Source organism: Esox lucius, chromosome 3 (assembly GCF_011004845.1).
Source record: "Esox lucius isolate fEsoLuc1 chromosome 3, fEsoLuc1.pri, whole genome shotgun sequence".
Classification (NCBI taxonomy): domain Eukaryota; kingdom Metazoa; phylum Chordata; class Actinopteri; order Esociformes; family Esocidae; genus Esox; species Esox lucius.
Window position 1 is genome coordinate 21,243,805 of NC_047571.1, and position 19,455 is coordinate 21,263,259.

Below are 19,455 nucleotides of genomic sequence, written 5' to 3' on the forward strand. Positions count from 1 at the left end.
AACTTAGGAGACTTATCGCTGTAGTTTTGAAAGTGAAATGTATTCCCATTCTTGTTTGATGTAGGATTTCAACAGTAAGTTGTCTCCTTTGTTGTATTTTTCATTTCATAAAGCGCCAAATGTGCAGGCAGACCAGTTTAGCACCCAGACTCTTTTATTACAGAGCCATGCTGTTAAAATACGTGCAGAATGTGGTTTGGCATTGTCCTGCTGAAATAAGCAAGGCCTTCCCTGAAAAAGACATCATCTGGATGGCAGCATATGTTGCTCTAAACCCTGTATATATTGTTCAGCATTAATGGCACCTTCACAGAGGTGCAAGTCACCCATGCCATGTGCACTAATGCACCCCCACACCATCACGGATGTTGGCTTTTGAACTGTCCTCTTTAGTCCAGAGAACACGGCGTCCAGGATTCCCAAAAATAATTTCACATTTTGATTAGTCAGACCACATGACAGTTTTCCACTTTGCCTTAGCCCATTTTAAATGAGCTCGGGCCCAGAGAAGGCACTTTTGTTTCTGGATCTTCATTATAAATGGTTTCGTCTTTGTATGGTAGTGTTTTAACTTGCATTTGTGGGTGCAGCGACGTACTGTGTTCACAGACAATGGTTCTCGGAAGTGTTCCTGAGCCCATGCAGTGATTTCCACTACACAATCGTGTCTGTTTTCAATGCAGTGCCGCCTGAGGACCTGAAGATCACAGCCATCCAATATTGGTTTTCGACCTTGTCCCTTGCATACAGGGATTTGTCCGGACTCTCTGAATATTTTAATGATATTATGGACCGTAGATGATGAGATCCCCAAACTCTTTGGAATTTTATGTTGAGAAACGTTATTCTTAAATTGATGCACTATTTGCCTGCACAGTCTTTCACAGAGTGGTGAACCCCTCCCCATCTTTACTTCTGAAAGACTCATCCTCTGGGATGCTCTGTTTATACCTAGTCATGTTCTTGACCTGTTGCCAATTAAACTAATAAGTTGTGTTCCACCAGTTATATATTTTTTTGCATCACACAACTTTTACAATCTTTTGTTGCTGTCCCAGCTTTTTTGAAACATGTTGCTAGCAACAAAATGTATTTTTCAATAAACAATAACAGTTCTCAGTTTCAACATTTGATAGGTTGTCTTTATACTATCGTCTATTGAATACAGGGTTTAAATGATTTGCACATCAATGCATTCTGTTTTTCTTTACATTTCACACAGTGTCCAAAAAAATGTGAGAATGGGGTTGTATATGTATTTTTAAACTGCCAGTGATTTAATATTTGTTGATTTAACAGTGTTCTTAGAAAAATGGCCTGGAAGTGACCATTGTCCTGAATGCCTTTGTTCTGCTGATTTTACATTAAAATAGATTATTTTCAGGGCATTGTGGAACTTGGCATTTGGTTTCCTGATTATTTTTATAGCAACAAAAATGTAAACAACATTCTTATTTGTGAAATATATAGAATGAAATATAGTGTATATAATGTGAAATATATAGTATGTAATGTGAAATACATCAAATGTATAGTAAGTAATGTAAAATATATAGCATGTAATATATAGTATGTTATGTGTAATATATAGTATGTAATGTGTATATGCTAGATGAGCGGTGTAACGGTACCATTGTTTTACCTGATCAGGGTGGGAGAGGTTCTCTACAGCATCGACAGCATGCCTGACCTACGCAAGAAGAAAGGCCCAGCCCTGGTCAGAGACCTGGTAAGAGACTGCACAGGTTTAGGACACACACTACACACAGCAACTGTACCTCGGGATATACCCCTCCCAAAAAAAAAAAATTACTGCCATTATTGTATCTGTTTAGTTTCCTGTGCAGCACTCTGGGAACCTCGCTGCCTCCCAGAAACATCACACCCACTCCTCTTTAGCAAGCTTTACATCCTGGGAAACCATGACATGAAGTGAGGGATTACCATTTTGCAGTGGATGCTGTGACAGGAAGTCTATAGTAATGGCTCTCACTGTGGCAATCTGTCCATGAGTCACATAGGGGAAACGCTGACTGCTCCTGAATGTGACGCCTGTGTACATAAAACCAGGGAGAGAGCAGAATACATTAAAAGCTGAGAGCATTTTGGGGTCAGTGCAGAGCCCATCAAAGAGCATTAACATGCACACACAAGAGACCAGGACCACACGTTGATATGCCCCCTTCCTGTTCCTTATGGATCTGATATCAACACTTATGTCATGAAACAGGTGTAAATCAAAATGCAGTTTGATATTCTGATATGGTGTTTGTTTCCCCCTGGTCCCTGTCCTCCTGCCGTACAGCTACAGGCCATGGTGAGTACAAGTAGCTGTGCTACACCTTTATAATACATATGCTGTCATAACCAAGGCTTGTATTCATCTTATTTACTTTGTCTCTTTCCAGTCCATGGCCTCTCAGAACGCTCGGAAAGCTGGGATCACCACGGCAATGGCTTGCAGCACCCTTGGAAATGAGGACCTGGTGGGTCACTTGACCCTTGACCTTTGACCAGAGTTTAGCTTTTGTCAGCACAACTATAAATATCCATTCAGTTCAATTGTTATTTCTATGAACTTTATAAGTATTATCGCCAAGGTACAAAGGTCAATGTCAGAACAGAACTCTAAGCAAAGAATGTTACTGACCCCACATTGTATTGCCATGCAATTGATTTGTTAAACAGCCAAGTTCTTAAACATTGTCACAGGGTATGCATGTATATTTAAAACCTCCCTGTCTTTCTCTACCCCCCATTCCTTCTGCAGAAGAGTCATGTGTATAAGAAGACCCTCCAGGCTCTGATCTACCCCATCTCCTGCACCACGCCCCATAACTTTGAGGTGTGGACGGCCACCACGCCCACCTACTGCTACGAGTGTGAGGGCCTGCTGTGGGGCATCGCCCGCCAGGGCATGAGGTGCTCTGAGTGCGGGGTCAAATGTCACGACAAGTGTCAGGACCTGCTCAATGCTGACTGCCTCCAAAGTAAGGAAAAGACATGCATGCACACACACACACACACACACACAAACAGCCATTAAGAATCCCTCTCATTTCTCCCTTTTTCTATTGGCATCCCTTCTTTCTTCCTCATGTCCTATTTAACTTATTTGTTGTCATCCCCCCACCCAACCCCCCACGTCCAATCTCCAGGGGCAGCAGAGAAGAGTTCTAAACACGGGGCAGAGGACAGAACCCAGAACATTATCATGGTTTTAAAGGACAGAATGAAGATCCGAGAGAGAAACAAACCGGAGATCTTCGAGCTCATCCAGGAAGTGTTTAGCGTGGCCAAAGCAGTTCATGCTGTACAGATGAAGCAGATCAAACAGAGTGTGCTTGATGGGACCTCCAAATGGTCGGCCATGATCAGCATGACTGGTAAAACTAAGACTGGAATTGGAATTAAGATTACGTTTGGTAGGGTTTGGGATTAAGATTTGTTTGGGTTTGGGATTAACATGAAAGAACTACAGTATCTATAATAATTTTCAGTAGACTTGCCTTTGCCAACGTATAATGAATTCTATTTTACATCTTCACATTTTGATATGTTGGCAGATTGTCTTGAAGAAAATAATTTAATGTTTAAGGAAATGGCCATTTCACTGGCAGTGAATGTCCAGGGTGTGACGGTGCGAATCTGCCTGTCTCAGTACAGTGTGCCCAGGGCCTCCAGGCCAAGGACAAGACCGGCTCCAGTGACCCGTATGTGACGGTCCAGGTGGGCAAGACCAAGAAGAGGACCAAGACCATCTACGGAAACCTCAACCCTGTCTGGGATGAGAACTTCCACTTGTGAGTACTGTGTGTAGCAAGCAGCAAGCAGCACGGTTCTTGTCTGAAACGGTCGGTTGACTGTATTGGACATAACAGAACGTGCAGTGAATCTAACAGTGAAGAGCAGGAACTGCTCTATTAAGTGACAGGAGCCCTGTGCTGGGGGTGTGCTGGGAGCAACTGTAAAGAAAGAAAATCCTGAAGATTTAGAACTGATGTTGTAAATACCTGAGATTTAAAAAATAATATGATTGTAATATGATTATTTAACATTAATTGTGCAGCCCTATTGTGTCTGTTTGTTTGTATGTGGTTACATCTGACATATGTTCTTCTGGTAGTGAATGCCACAACTCATCAGACCGTATCAAGGTGCGTGTGTGGGATGAGGATGATGACATCAAGTCTAGGGTGAAGCAGAAGTTCAAACGGGAGTCAGATGACTTCCTGGGTCAAACCATCATCGAGGTCCGCACACTCAGTGGAGAGATGGACGTCTGGTACAACCTGGGTGGGTGATATAGAGGGAGAGAGATGGACCTCTAGTAGAACCTGGGTGGGTGATATAGAGGGAGAGAGATGGACCTCTAGTAGAACCTGGGTGGGTGATATAGAGGGAGAGAGATGGACCTCTAGTAGAACCTGGGTGGGTGATATAGAGGGAGAGAGATGGACCTCTAGTAGAACCTGGGTGGGTGATATAGAGGGAGAGAGATGGACCTCTAGTAGAACCTGGGTGGGTGATATAGAGGGAGAGAGATGGACCTCTAGTAGAACCTGGGTGGGTGATATAGAGGGAGAGAGATGGACCTCTAGTAGAACCTGGGTGGGTGATATAGAGGGAGAGAGATGGACCTCTAGTAGAACCTGGGTGGGTGATATAGAGGGAGAGAGATGGACGTTAGAGTGAGGGAGCTGTGGGGAAAGACGTTAAGGGGTGATAGAGAGGAGAGAAGGGAAATAGACATGAGAGGTGACAGACAGACTGACAGACAGACTGACAATGGTTAGAGAAACAAGAAGAGAATATTCAGAAGAGCAGTGGGAATTAGATGACGTGTGTGTTGGTGTCGTCTTGACGTGTGTATTGGTGTCCTCTTGACATGTGTGTGTGTGTGTTGGTGTCGTCTTGACATGTGTGTGTTGGTGTCGTCTTGACGTGTGTGTGTGTGTTGGTGTTGTCTTGACGTGTGTGTGTGTGTGTGTGTGTGTGTGTGTGTGTGGGTGTTATGGAGATGTGTGTTATCTTGATGTGTGTGTGTGTTATCTTGATGCGTGTGTGTTGGTGTCCTCTGACAGACAAGAGAACAGACAAGTCGGCTGTGTCTGGAGCCATCCGCATGCACATCAGTGTGGAGATCAAAGGAGAGGAGACTGTAGCTCCCTATCACGTCCAGTACACCTGTCTGCACGAGGTACCACCTTCAGTGACACACTAAATACACACAGAAACACAGCACACTCACCTCTAACAGTATTTTCCCGGTGTGTGTGTGTGTGTGTGTGTAGCACCTGTTCCAGTACACTACAGAGGAGCAGAACGGTGGCGTGGTGAAGATCCCTGATGCTAAAGGAGACGACGCGTGGAAGGTTTACTTTGAGGAGACGCCTCAGGAGATTGTGGATGAGTTTGCCATGCGCTACGGTGTGGAGTCCATCTACCAGGCCATGACGTCAGTACTGCCACGTAAACATCAACCTAGAAATATGAGCTGACATTACAGAGAGTAGTGACTGTCCATGCAACACACGCTGGGCACGTTGGCCACAAGCTACACATGACCACCTCGGATCCAATCAATACACATGGATTACAACATAGTAGCTGGTACACAAACATAAAAGAACGGCTAATAGCTTTGTTTAATCGTATCGTTTTTTTTCTAACCGCGTAGGTCACAGGGTTAAACATAATGAATGTAATCCGTTTCTAATGTGCGTCCACAGCCACTTTGCCTGCCTGTCATCTAAGTACATGTGTCCTGGTGTCCCTGCCGTGATGAGTACTCTGCTGGCCAACATCAACGCCTACTACGCCCACACCACCCAATCCACCAACAACGTGTCTGCCTCAGACCGCTTCGCTGCATCCAACTTTGGAGTGAGTTCATTTGTTTCTGCTTCTAGTAACGTCATTCCCAGGGCATCAACATGCATGCCGAAGTGGGAACTTCATTCGAAAATGCTTGTTACTCCAGGACTAGGCTTTATATGTTTGTGAAGCCAGTCAGTAGTGTTTAAGGTTTGCCACTTGAAAAAAGATTATTTACTAAAAGATAATTGCTTACTGAATGAAATTGTAAGCATTGACATTATATGAAAAGAGATTACATGCAAAGATGTTGAAGTGTGTAAGTAAAGTTAAAAGCAAACTTGCTACATAATGGAAATATTGTCCTGAGAAGTCCCCACCCTAATACAGCCGCTAGCGTCTACTTTCAAACAGTGGCCTAATCTACTTTCCCTAAAGCCTAATCTGACTCGCCAAACTAGATCCTGTTGTGGGTTGATATAAGCAAAATATCACCAAACAATCAACTGAGGTGATGTTCCACTGTTTAACCATGTAGTCCTGTCCTGTGTCTGTGTCCTGTGTGCGTCTGGGTAGAAGGACAGGTTTGTGAAACTTCTAGACCAACTCCACAACTCCCTGAGGATTGACCTGTCCATGTACCGGGTAATGTCAAATTCGATCTTTCTAAACACATTTTCCTTCACTGTTTAAATAAAAAAAAAAGACTGTGGTACATTTTGAGATTTAGATTTTTCAAATGACAAACCGTGGCTTATATTGTTTTATGGCGGCTGTTGTTCTCCCCTATTTGCGATATTTTGTCTGTTCATGTGTGTTAGCATTTAAGTTGTAATTCTCTAAGATAATTTAGGATATAGACTACTGCTAAACAAAATGAAGGTAACATGGAACTTCAAGTCAGGCTTTAGTTAACCAGTCTTGTGACATTTCTCTGTTCCAAACAGTCCCTCTATACTGCTTTAAAGAATATATCTGTGACTTTCTGTGTGTGTAGTGGTGAGTCTGTGTGTGTTTAGTGGTGAGTCTGTGTGTGTTTAGTGGTGAGTCTGTGTGTGTAGTGGTGAGTCTGCGTGTGTAGTGGTGAGTCTGTGTGTGTAGTGGGGAGTCTGTGGTGAGTCTGTGTGTGTAGTGGTGAGTCTGCGTGTGTAGTGGTGAGTCTGCGTGTGTAGTGGGGAGTCTGCGAGTGTAGTGGTGAGTCTGCGAGTGTAGTGGTGAGTCTGCGAGTGTAGTGGTGAGTCTGCGTGTGTAGTGGGGAGTCTGCGTGTGTAGTGGGGAGTCTGCGTGTGTAGTGGGGAGTCTGCGTGTGTAGTGGGGAGTCTGTGTGTGTAGTGGTGAGTCTGCGAGTGTATAGTGGTGAGTCTGTGTGTGTAGTGGGGAGTCTGCGAGTGTGTAGTGGTGAGTCTGCGTGTGTAGTGGGGAGTCTGCGTGTGTAGTGGGGAGTCTGCGTGTGTAGTGGGGAGTCTGCGTGTGTAGTGGTGAGTCTCCGTGTGTAGTGGTGAGTCTCCGTGTGTAGTGGTGAGTCTGCGTGTGTAGTGGGGAGTCTGCGTGTGTAGTGGAGAGTCTGTGTGTGTAGTGGGGAGTCTGCGTGAGTAGTGGTGAGTCTGTGTGTTATAATGAAGTGTCTGTGTTATAATGACGTGTCTGTGTGTTAATGACGTGTCTGTGTGTAGTGACGTGTCTGTGTGTTAATGACGTGTCTGAGTGTTAATGACGTGTCTGTGTGTTAATGACGTGTCTGTGTGTTAATGACGTGTCTGAGTGTTAATGACGTGTCTGAGTGTTAATGACGTGTCTGAGTGTTAATGACGTGTCTGTGTGTTAATGACGTGTCTGAGTGTTAATGACATGTCTGTGTGTTAATGACGTGTCTGTGTGTTTGCAGAATAACTTCCCAGCCAGTAGCCCTGAGAGGCTGCAGGATCTGAAGTCCACCGTGGACCTGCTGACCAGCATCACCTTCTTCCGAATGAAGGTAAACAACCCAAACCACCCATTACCTCATCCTGTCTATTCTTGTAGTCTGTCCCGTTCCAGCCACAATTCAACTCCAGGAAAGAAGGCATGCATTCCACCTGGATTCATTAACTTACTTTTATAGACAGCCTTATATGACCTCCATGTTCCATAACCTGTTTGGCTATGTACTGTTGACAACAGTGAATCAGCACAACATTGGGGAGGTGATTAAGATGGTGGGTCAGGCTTGCTCTGGAGGGCTTGTCAACATGTAGAGGTAGATATAAAAACAACACTTGGTATTCTGGCTACTGCAGAGCTGACTAACCTATGAACGTCCATTGCGATCAGGTCCAGGAGCTCCAAAGCCCCCCCAGAGCCAGTCAGGTGGTGAAGGACTGTGTCAAAGCCTGCCTCAACTCCACCTATGAATACATCTTTAACAACTGCCATGAACTCTACAGCAGAGAGTACCAGACAGACCCTGTGAGTATGTTTTGGAGAGTGTGTGTATGTGTGTGGTGGGGGGGGAGGGGTGGGTGTTGTGTGGGTTTGTCTGTATGACCTTCCTCACTCTATCCAGGCTAAGGCAGATGCTCCAGAAGAACAGGGTCCCAGCATCAAGAACCTGGACTTCTGGTCTAAACTCATCACCCTTATAGTCTCCATCATAGAAGAGGACAAGAACTCCTACACACCTTGCCTAAACCAGTGAGTCCAGCAGCTCTGTCTCCCCTTTCCTTTCCTTTCTATTTCCGTCTCCACCCTCCCCCTCTCTGAACACTATTCTTCTGCCCCCTGCAGGTTTCCTCAGGAACTAAACGTGGGGGTCATCAGTGCTGAGGTTATGTGGAACATGTTTGCTCAAGACATGAAATATGCCATGGAGGGTAAGTGTGTGTGTATGGGTGTGTATAAATACATTTGTTCCAAATCTCATCTTACCATTCTGTCTTTGTTTCCCAGAGCATGAGAAGAACCGCCTGTGTAAGAGTGCTGATTACATGAACTTGCACTTCAAGGTTAAGTGGCTCTACAATGAATACTGCAAAGAGCTGCCCACCCTCCAGAAACGAGTTCCTGAATACCCCGCGTGAGTTTGTGGCCCTTGTTTCATCTCATTTAGCTCTTTTTAGGAAAATTCTGTACATGTATTGTAATTCGGGGGACTCATTTTTATGGATACCTTCTCTGGGGTCTCATAGGTGGTTTGAACCGTTTGTTATTCAGTGGTTGGATGAGAACGAGGAAGTGTCCAGGGACTTCCTGCATGGTGCCCTAGTGAGGGACACAAAGGACGGGGTAAATTCACACCTTTACTTTGTTAAATATCCAAAGTATTTGAGAAATATTAGGTAAGAGACTCAACCGCTAGCAACACAATCAATATGTGATCAATAACATTCAGAGGTGAAACCTAACACACACCACAGCTTTGGAGGAACTGACACACACACACACACACACACACACACATACTGAGTACATGATGACACACATGCACACCCCCTTGTCAGTGTAGATGAACAGGTTCTCTTGCCTCGTTTGTCTTTGGTCCTCAGGGTCTAATTTCTATTGCTCATACCAGGTTCATGTTTCCTGTGTCAGCAGGAAGCCAGTCCCATGCTACACTCAATACCCCACTTATGACTGGCCTTTAATTACATGACTAACCTCCATCATAACCCTGATTACTACACCATTAACCTGGAGTAGAAGAAACAGCCAGACACTCCATTCACAAACAACCAGCCAACCAATGTCCATTAATGGAGAATCAGCCAACCAATGTCTATTTATAAAGTACCAGCCAGCCACTGTCCGTTGATTGTTAAACTTCGTTCCTATGTCCCACTCTCTTTTCTCCCCTCCTCTTTACTGTCTCTCCCTTCCCTTACCCAAATCTCCCCTGCCACTTCCCCCCTCTCCCCTACAGTTCCAGGTGACATCAGAGCATGCCCTGTTCTCCTGCTCAGTTGTGGATGTCTTCTCCCAACTCAACCAGAGCTTCGAAATCATCCGAAAGTTGGAGTGTCCAGACCCCCAGATCGTAGGCAACTACATGAAAAGATTTGCCAAGGTACCATTGTCCCTGACTTCACCAATATAAAGTCTGTCCCTGGGTGAATGGTTGTAATGAATGACATACGGTAAAGCACTGCAGACACTGATGTACAACTTATATTATTAGAAGTTACCCATTCTTGTGCTTGTTGTGTTAATTGTTTCCCCTGTCTATCTGTCTCTCCCCATCTCTCTCATTCTCCCATCTGTCTGTCTTTATCTTTTCCCCTGCCTATCTGTCTCTCCCCATCTCTCTCATTCTCCCATCTGTCTGTCTTTATCCTTTTTCCTCTCTGTCCCTCTCTCTCACACACAGACTATCGGCAATGTTCTGCTGTCGTATGCCGAGATCATTTCCAAAGAGTTTCCCAAACAGTGCGGGAACAAAGAGAAAGAAAAAGTGGTAGGTTTGGTCAGCTGTGTCTGTGTATGAGTGTGTGTGTACACATTGTGCTTTAGGTGAATGAGGACAGTAGTATGTGATTAGCTGAAAGTGGTCTTTGGTCTGACTCATCTACAGTTAACACACAGTAGTCTGACTTATCTACAGTTAATACTGAGCCAGGTAGATATGTCTGTCTGCCTGTCTTTCTGTCTTACCCTTTTTATCTGTCTGTCTGTCTTTCTTTGCCTTTCTGTCTTCTTTTCTGTCTTTTTGTCTTCTCGTCTGTCTGTTCTGTATTTGCTCAGGTATCAACAAAATACAGCTTATTTCTCTCTTCTAATTTCAGTAAGCAGTAGATGCTGTCTCGTTTTGTCCTCCTGTCTTTTTCAGAAATGTTGTCTACTTTTGTCCTCTTGTCTCTCAGATCTGTTATCTAGTTTTGTCCTCCTGTCTCTCTCAGAGATATTGTGTATTTTTGTCTTCCCCTCTCTCAGACATGTTGTGTATTTTTGTCTTCCCCTCTCTCAGACATGTTGTGTATTTTTGTCTTCCCCTCTCTCAGACATGTTGTGTATTTTTGTTTTCCCCTCTCTCTCAGCCCTGCATCATCATCAACAACATCCAGCAGTTGAGGGTCCAACTGGAGAAGATGTTCGAGGCCATGGGAGGCAAAAATGTGAGTCTGTCTTTCAATCACAAGGTCAAAATGCTACCACTCAAACCTCAGTGTGCCATTACAAAGAAGACTTCAATGCAATGTAATATTTACCAACATGTAATTCCTCTCCCTAGCTGAACGTTGAGGCCAGTGACTTCCTGAAGGACCTCCAACTTAAGCTCAACAATGTCATGGATGACCTTAGTAGGATTTTTGCCGTCAGGTGTGTAATGCTGGTTTTATTATACATGTAGGAACCAGGCTAATGGCTTATGTGATTCAAGTCTATGTGGAAACCCATGTCTGTGTGGTCTATGTGTACATGTGGAGACACAGGTCTATGTGTATATGTGGAGACTGTTCTATGTGGTCTATGTGTACATGTGCAGACAGGTCTGTGTGGTCTGTGTATACAGGTGGAGACAGGTCTGTGGTCTGTGTGTACATATGGAGACACAGTTCTATGTGGTCTATGTGTACATGTGGAAACACAGTTCTATGTGGTCTATGTGTGAATGTGGAGACACAGGTCTATGTGGTCTATGTGTACATGTGAAAAGACACAGGTCTATCTGGTCTATGTGTACATTTGGAGACGCTGGTCTATGTGGTCTATGTGTACATGTGAACCTATTTGTCAGTAAAACCTGACATACATAGGTTTCCCAAAATGTTTTCCCCCACAAGGGAACATGTGATTTAATGATGGTAGTGGTTAGGTTTAGGGCATTGTGTTAGAATTGTGGATACTTTCAGAGTTAGGTTAAGTTTAGGCATAACAGTTAGGTTCTGAAGGTTAGGTTAACGTTAAGGTCAGCGTTAGGATTAGAGCTATGAGATACGGAACATTGTTCCCGACAAGGATAGAAAAACGAATGTGTGTGTGTACGCCTGGCTGCACCTGTCCTGGGATGTTGATGGTTATCTGTGTGTGTGTGTACACCTGGCCACCTGTCCTGGAAAGTTGATGGTTGTCTGTGTGTGTGTGTGTACGCCTGGCTGCCTATCGTGGGATGTTGATGGTTGTCTGTCTGTGTATGTGTGTGTGTGTGTACGCCTGGCTACCTGTCCTGGGATGTTGATGGTTGTCTGTGTCTGTGTGTGTGTGTACGCCTGGCTGCCTGTCCTGGGATGTTGATGGTTGTCTGTGTGTGTGTGTGTGTGTGTGTGTGTACGCCTGGCCGCCTATCGTGGGATGTTGATGGTTGTCTGTGTGTGTGTGTGTGTGTGTGTGTGTGTGTATGCCTGGCTACCTGTCCTGGGATGTTGATGGTTATCTGTGTGTGTGTGTGCAGCTTCCAGCCCCAGATTGAGGAGAATGTCAAGCAAATGGGAGACATCTTGGGCCAGGTGAAGGGACAGACGGTGACCGACAACAACAGTGTGGCTGCTGACGCAGACAATGTTCTGCAGCCCATCATGGACTTCCTGGACACCAAGTGAGACACAGACAGCGACCCATGGGCATTCACACACACACACACACACCCGGCTATCTATCTATTCTACAGAGGTTTACTAATTTGTGTGTGTATTTTGTCCTCTTTCCTCCCTAGCCTTTCGCTGTTTGCTAAGATCTGTGAGAAGACCGTACTAAAGAGAGTGCTGAAGGAACTGTGGAAACTGGTCATTAACACCATGGAGAAAAGCATTGTCCTGCCACCATTCACTGACCAGTCGGTAAGTAACACATTTCTAATGTCTCCAAATCTGTCATAACCCTCTTCAATGCATTCTCTCTGCTTCCAGTATTTTGCTCACACCCTTCTCCATAATATTTATAGTATTACATCTACCGTTCATTTATACTGTACCTATGAAGTTCTGGCTAGGATATGTTAGGGATAAATGCCAACATGGGGTACATTACCTTGGAAATAATGGGTGACACATCGGGGCAAGATGTGGTTGAGTTCATTATTCCATGGTAATGTACAGAACAGAGTTCTGTTCATCCCTCTTATACCACAGTACAAAAACAAACATTTATTATTAGAAATGCTTTTTCATGTTTTAGTGTCTATCGACGTAACCCAGTCATTTGTTTAATTAGTAATGAAGTTTAATATAAATGGAAAACTAATTCAATAAATGAATGAGTCACAAATGACTGGGTCTCATCTTTAGTATTTTTATATATATTCACAAAAAAACCAAATAAATGTTATTGTTTGCTTTTGTTGTTAGTTGGCAACTGTCATATGAGGATAATAAACGCCTCCCTAATTGTTGGCGTATATTGTTTTCTAAATGCAGTGGCTTTGTGGCCTTTCACATCATGATTAGGTGTTCCTTATATCTGTCCCAAAAACATCCAACTCCCCCATAAATCAAGAATTAAAGCTGCACTAGGTAAGATTTTTTCAGTAAAAAAAACTATTACAGCATTTTGCAATTACTCACCAGTCAGAAAGCGGTGAGGCACCAATGCCCAACAGAGAATGAAGTTCTGAATGATCATATGAAAAATAGAATTACCTGTTCCAAAAAACATTGCGTCCTATGGCGTACATATGCTATATGTATCATCCAGGTATAATGCGCATTCACAAAACAAGCCAAGGAGGAAGACCCGCCTCGCCAAGGTCATTTGCCTGGAAGGCCCGCCTTGCAGAAGGGGATTGGCTTGAATGGGATTGCTGGAACAAACTTGTCTGGAAAGTAGCTGTGCGCTCCAAAAATTCTAAATTGACATTCCACTGTCACTGAACTGTCTGTGTTGCTAAACAACTCTTAGAGGGCCTCGTAGCATGTTAACAGGGGACAAAATAAATCCGACCTACTGCAGCTTTAATGTGCATTCTAGAACTCAGTCTAGCCAATCAGCAGCAAGTATTCAAAAACACTGTGGTATAAAAGGTTGTTAATGAGCCCATTGGCCAGAATCTGAGGTAAAGCCAGATTGACGGGGTACTTCATCTCTCTGCTAGTTGTTCATTGGTTGAGATAGGCCTGTGCAGTTTCACTGACCGCTCTCTCTCGCCATTGCCCGCCCTTTCTCTCTCCCTTCCCCATCAGGTGATAGTAAGTACTGTGTGTGTGTGTGTGTGTGTGTGTGTGCACATGTGCGTGTGTGAATGAGTGTGTTTTTCTTTCTGTGCCCTGTTTGTCAGCACGGAGACACAGAGTCCTCTGCCAGCTGTGACAGCCCAGTATCAGTCCTATTACTGTATGTCTATGACCCCCCCTCTTTCAGATTCACCCAACAACTCCTACCCCGTTTTTAGAACAGAAGGATTGGGTTGGTGTACACACTGGATTTGAATGTGTTGGATAGTATCTGTATAAATACTTGTCCCTATGTCTGAGAGGAGCATGGTGCACGACTGACAGGTGGAATACCTGACCTGGTACCACTGCAATACAGCACCTCCCCACCCCTACCCCTCTGTGTTATGGTTTCTCCTTGTCAAATGTTTCTTTTGGAAGGAACATGTCTTTCCGCTACAGTGTTGCCTGTATGTTGAATGGACTGGAGGTTTCGACAAAACCCTGTAAAGGATTTGAAACCTCTCCTGCACATGTTCCCACTCCCATTCTTTATTGTGACGTGTTATGTATAGCTATGAATAAACGCTCCTGATCCTCTTCAAACGCAACTCTCCCCCTCATCATCCTACTCCCTCCTTCCTCATCGACCTCTTTTTCTCTCTTCCTCTTCCTTTCTCTTAAACACTATTTCTCCCATCTTCTCAAACCTGTTCTTTCCCAATCGCAGGGCACTCAGATGATCTTCAATGCTGCTAAAGAGTTGGGCCAGCTGTCCAAGCTCAAGGTAATGATGAGTCATTACGATTAGCTCATTTCTACAACACAGTCATACAAAATGCATTCCTGTCAAATAGTGTGCAGTATTCCAGATGATTTGGATACATTTAATGGATATCATACAATTATGGATTGCTGTCTTAATTTATCAGGTTACTGCATCGATACACCAGTGCATAATGTTGTAATTTTGGTGAATTATCCCTTTAACTCTGTTTTCTCTGCTGTCTGTTTCTGTGTCCTGAAGGAGCACATGGTGCGAGAGGAGGCCAAGGCTCTCACCCCTAAACAGTGTGCTGTCATTGAGATGGCACTGGACACCATAAAGGTACCGTATTCATAAAGGTGCAGTGCAGTGTGTCTGGTGTGTGCACTACATTTAAATAGAAACCAGTTTCCAACACACTAAGAGAGGTGAGAAGGGATGTGATGTCATACCCATGCTATAAAATGCCAATACACCACGGTTAAGAGCTGTGGCTACTCCGTGATGGGTCATGCCTAAGAACAGCGTTTAGCCATGGTATATTGGCCATTCACCACACCACCTCATGCTTTTATTCTTCCCCGTGCAATATCATAACTTATCTGTTGGCCTTGTTCCCTGCAGCAATACTTCCATGCAGGCGGTGTGGGTCTGAAGAAGACCTTCCTGGAGAAGAGTCCTGACCTGAAGTCTCTGCACTATGCCCTGTCCCTATACACACAACACACTGACAAACTCATCAGAAAGTTTGTCCTCTCCCAAAATGCTCAGAGTACGACACAATCTCTATCTGTCTTACTGTGTTTCTGTCTGTCTGATGACAGTCTGCTGACTGTCTGTTTGCTGTATGTCTGCTGTCTGTATGCTTGCTGACTCTCTGCTTACTTAATGTTTGTTTGCTGTCTGTCTTTCTGCTGACTGGCTCTCTGGTTGGCTTTCTGCCTGTCGATCTCTATAAATCTTCTTTTGAGATTTGGTAGAAGGTTACATGTAGACTGCCACTGAACTCCATCCTGACCTCTCCCTCTCGTCCTCTCGTCCTCTCGTCCTCTCGCTCTCTGCCTGCTAGTCCACGGTGGGAAGGGAGTCAGATATACCCTCAACGAAGACACAATACCAGAGAAGGGTAAGTACCTCTGAAACCATTCATGTTTTGGAGAATTACTTTCATTAGTTGATTTCAGTCTGCTGTATGCCCAGCCTTTATCCTGGCACAAAACACATCTTTTTGTGTGTGTGTGTTAACATCTAACAAAGCGTGCATAAATAAATACAGTTTCATCTGTCTTCCCATGGCCAGGCCATTAACTTGCCTATTACCATCTGAAACCCTGAGGAGCCACACAGGGCTCTGGCCAATGGCAGTGTTCACATTGTTTGATGTTATGCTTAACCCTTGACCTCTGGTAGGGTCTGGAGTGGAGGAGCCAATTGGAGAGGTGGTCATGCATGTGGAGATCTTCACACACCCCAACACTGGAGAACACAAGATCACCGTGAGAGGTGAGGATGGGAGGGATGGAGAGAGAGGGGGACGTGGGTGAGGCAGAGGGTGAGCGAGGGTGGATATTATGTGTTCTAATGGCACTAGAGTGGAGCTTCAAAACATTTGTTCTGCTCTTACCTTGTCTCCCTCCCTCTCTCTCTGTCAATCTGTGTCCTTCTCTTCTCTCCCAGTGGTGGCTGCGAATGACATTAAGTGGCAGACCCAGGGGATCTTCCGACCCTTCGTGGAGGTCTACCTCATTGGCCCCCACCTCAGTGACAAAAAGAGGAAGTTCGCCACCAAGTCCAAGAACAACAGCTGGTCGCCCAAGTTCAATGAGACCTTTCAGTAGTGAGTACCTATCTCTGGTTAAGGGTGCGTGCGTGTGTGCATGTGCGTGCGTGCGAGCGTGCGTCAGTGTCAGAATCAGTATGGTGCCCTATCCTCTGTCCCCTTTTCAGTACTCTAGGCAATGAGTTGGGTCCTGAGGGCTATGAGCTACAGGCGTGTGTGAAGGACTACTGCTTCGCCAGAGAGGACCGTACGGTGGGCATGGCCCTGATGCAGTTGAAGGACATGGCCTCCAGGGGCAGTGTGACGTGCTGGCTGCCCCTGGGGAAGAGGGTCCACATGGACGAGACGGGTCTGACCGTGCTGCGGATCCTGTCCCAGCGCAACAACGACGACGTCGCCAAGGAGTTCGTCAAGCTTAAGTCAGACCAGCGCTCTGCCGAGGAGGGACGGGGAAGCTGAGAGAGAATTGAGAGGTCTACAGATACTGATGGACACACACACACACACACACACACACACACACACAGGTACACATGCATTTATACACAAGTCACCAACCTACATACACCTGAGCTAAGATCAACGTATGTTTATCATACAAACATGGCTTATGATAACTTACGATCACACTAATACTTTTTTCACGTAACAGTGACCACCAGTTCCTTTGGCCATAGATACATTTTGAACAGCTATCAATCAGTCAATTTATTAATTTCTGCTGTTCGTTCTCTTTCACTCTGGCATATGACTTTTTATATACATTTATTGCAGAAATGTGAGTGAAAACAGATATAACCCGAGGAGAAACAGACAGACTTTGCACTTTGATCTCTCTGCATGTTAAGGAGAGCAGCACTCACCCAAGTTCTTACTCCTGTCTGTCTCTGTCTGTCTGTCTGTCTATATCAGTCTCTCCCTGTTGTGCTGAGTCTTCCTGCAGTGTGACGTGCTCTGAGTGAAAGTTGCCCTCAGGCACTGATCTAGAATCAGCTTAAGCACTTTGTTAGGGAAGGAGACATGTAACACTGATTCTAGATCAGCATCTGGCTGGGGGCATCTTCACCCTACTTGGTGTGATGTACTTCCTGCATGTTGAACCCAGTTCTCAGAACACTGTGATTAATTTGCTGTTACCACAGCAACAGATGTACAGAGCCCGACATAGTGACCCATGAGACCGTCTACGTGGATGCACGGTGCACATCGTCTGGCACAACAAGGGTTAATAGAATACTACCTTTAACACATGACAGCATTCCCTTGGAGACTATGACTGTCCAGTAAGCAACACAATTCTATGTTTTTTGTGTGGTTGTAAGACACCGTTGTCTTTGACTTTGTTGGTGATCAGTCCGTCCGAGGGTTGGGATCAGACCTGTTGGCGGTAACTGGACCTCATTTGGCCATATTGTACAGTGAATTACAGAGACCAAGATACATCTTCCACCTAGCCTAGCGCTGTTTCTTATTTCCCATCACTTTGGAGGAGCACTAAATAAGATGGTTATAAACCTCTCACAAACCCGTGCACAAATACTGCAAAGGGCTACAGGACCAGCAGACACCGTGACGGCACACTGGTCAGTCCACCCATCGGGATCTGTCAACATTTAATAAATGTTTTCTGTACTATGGGCTATAAGATTACTATATGGTTGTATATCATACATAGACACTACATGTTAATTGCACTGGCTTTCTGACTGCCTCCATGATAATTTTAATCTGTGTTTTAAGGCAATACCTAATAGTCTGTTTGATCAATTTGTCTCTGCATTTTTCGGTCAAAAGGTCTCAGCTCATTTTGAAGTGTTTATTTGTCACGTGTGTTTTCTGTCCTACCTGAATTCTAGGCTCAGAGTGAATCTGTTTTGTGTGGTTTTAAGCAATATAACCCCATAGTAATCACTAAAAACCTGTGAATAATATAACCCCATAGTAATCACTAAAAACATGTGAACAATATAACCCATAGCGATAACTAGAAACCTGTGAACCTGTCCAACTGCAAAACCCAGATTCAAGGAGCAGGATTTTAAATCCCACCTTTTCATTGTATCATTGAATGGGAAATTCCCTGTTGTAATGTATTCATCATAACCCACTCATAGGAAGTGAGTTTTTCCTTGGAACACTGGGAATATTTTGTGAAAACTGGACATTGGAGTGGGAGAGCATTCCGGCTTATATTAAGACCCCTCCTATCTGCTGTCCAGTCGGCTCTTGGTCAGACATCCAGAAGATGACGGTGTGGAGATGATGGTGAATACACCAACCCAGCAGATGACGGTATGGAGATGGTGGTGAATACACCAACTCAGAAGATGACGGTATGGAGATGGTGGTGAATACACCAACTCAGAAGATGACGGGGTGGAGATGGTGGTGAATACACCAACTCAGAAGATGACGGTATGGAGATGGTGGTGAATACACCAACTCAGAAGATGACGGGGTGGAGATGGTGGTGAATACACCAACTCAGAAGATGACGGTATGGAGATGGTGGTGAATACACCAACTCAGAAGATGACGGTATGGAGATGGTGGTGAATACACCAACTCAGAAGATGACGGTATGGAGATGGTGGTGAATACACCAACTCAGAAGATGACGGTGTGGAGATGGTGGTGAATACACCAACTCAGAAGATGACGGTATGGAGATGGTGGTGAATACACCAACTCAGAAGATGACGGTATGGAGATGGTGGTGAATACACCAACTCAGAAGATGACGGGGTGGAGATGGTGGTGAATACACCAACTCAGAAGATGACGGTATGGAGATGGTGGTGAATACACCAACTCAGAAGATGACGGTGTGGAGATGGTGGTGAATACACCAACCCAGCAGATGACGGTATGGAGATGGTGGTGAATACACCCACTCAGAAGATGACGGTGTGGAGATGGTGGTGAATACACCAACTCAGCAGATGACGGTATGGAGATGGTGGTGAATACACCAACTCAGAAGATGACGGTGTGGAGATGGTGGTGAATACACCAACTCAGAAGATGACGGTATGGAG

The 19,455-nt window shown here is 44.8% G+C and overlaps 1 protein-coding gene across 3 annotated transcripts in view; it reads left to right on the forward strand.

Annotated features, from left to right (window-relative positions):
- The window catches only part of LOC105020519 (protein unc-13 homolog A), a 43,025-nt gene extending 23,808 nt beyond the window's left edge, over positions 1 to 19,217 (forward strand). The window contains exons 13-43 of one of the 3 annotated variants that reach the window (XM_034291571.1): positions 1,651 to 1,729; positions 2,306 to 2,317; positions 2,409 to 2,486; positions 2,771 to 2,990; positions 3,159 to 3,386; positions 3,662 to 3,803; positions 4,127 to 4,296; positions 5,085 to 5,200; positions 5,295 to 5,458; positions 5,733 to 5,886; positions 6,394 to 6,462; positions 7,703 to 7,792; positions 8,128 to 8,262; positions 8,360 to 8,487; positions 8,581 to 8,666; positions 8,743 to 8,869; positions 8,982 to 9,078; positions 9,713 to 9,856; positions 10,157 to 10,243; positions 10,824 to 10,901; positions 11,018 to 11,106; positions 12,179 to 12,322; positions 12,440 to 12,563; positions 13,902 to 13,907; positions 14,602 to 14,658; positions 14,899 to 14,979; positions 15,262 to 15,409; positions 15,707 to 15,763; positions 16,048 to 16,140; positions 16,315 to 16,474; positions 16,585 to 19,217. In XM_034291571.1, the coding sequence (XP_034147462.1) occupies positions 1,651 to 1,729; positions 2,306 to 2,317; positions 2,409 to 2,486; positions 2,771 to 2,990; positions 3,159 to 3,386; positions 3,662 to 3,803; positions 4,127 to 4,296; positions 5,085 to 5,200; positions 5,295 to 5,458; positions 5,733 to 5,886; positions 6,394 to 6,462; positions 7,703 to 7,792; positions 8,128 to 8,262; positions 8,360 to 8,487; positions 8,581 to 8,666; positions 8,743 to 8,869; positions 8,982 to 9,078; positions 9,713 to 9,856; positions 10,157 to 10,243; positions 10,824 to 10,901; positions 11,018 to 11,106; positions 12,179 to 12,322; positions 12,440 to 12,563; positions 13,902 to 13,907; positions 14,602 to 14,658; positions 14,899 to 14,979; positions 15,262 to 15,409; positions 15,707 to 15,763; positions 16,048 to 16,140; positions 16,315 to 16,474; positions 16,585 to 16,876 (3,655 nt within the window). In that variant the 3' untranslated portion in view covers positions 16,877 to 19,217. The remainder of the gene's footprint in view (positions 1 to 1,650; positions 1,730 to 2,305; positions 2,318 to 2,408; positions 2,487 to 2,770; positions 2,991 to 3,158; positions 3,387 to 3,661; positions 3,804 to 4,126; positions 4,297 to 5,084; positions 5,201 to 5,294; positions 5,459 to 5,732; positions 5,887 to 6,393; positions 6,463 to 7,702; positions 7,793 to 8,127; positions 8,263 to 8,359; positions 8,488 to 8,580; positions 8,667 to 8,742; positions 8,870 to 8,981; positions 9,079 to 9,712; positions 9,857 to 10,156; positions 10,244 to 10,823; positions 10,902 to 11,017; positions 11,107 to 12,178; positions 12,323 to 12,439; positions 12,564 to 13,901; positions 13,908 to 14,601; positions 14,659 to 14,898; positions 14,980 to 15,261; positions 15,410 to 15,706; positions 15,764 to 16,047; positions 16,141 to 16,314; positions 16,475 to 16,584) is intronic. The other 2 variants (XM_034291572.1, XM_034291574.1) reach the window with 2 other exon arrangements.
- Positions 19,218 to 19,455: the final 238 nt, after the last annotated feature.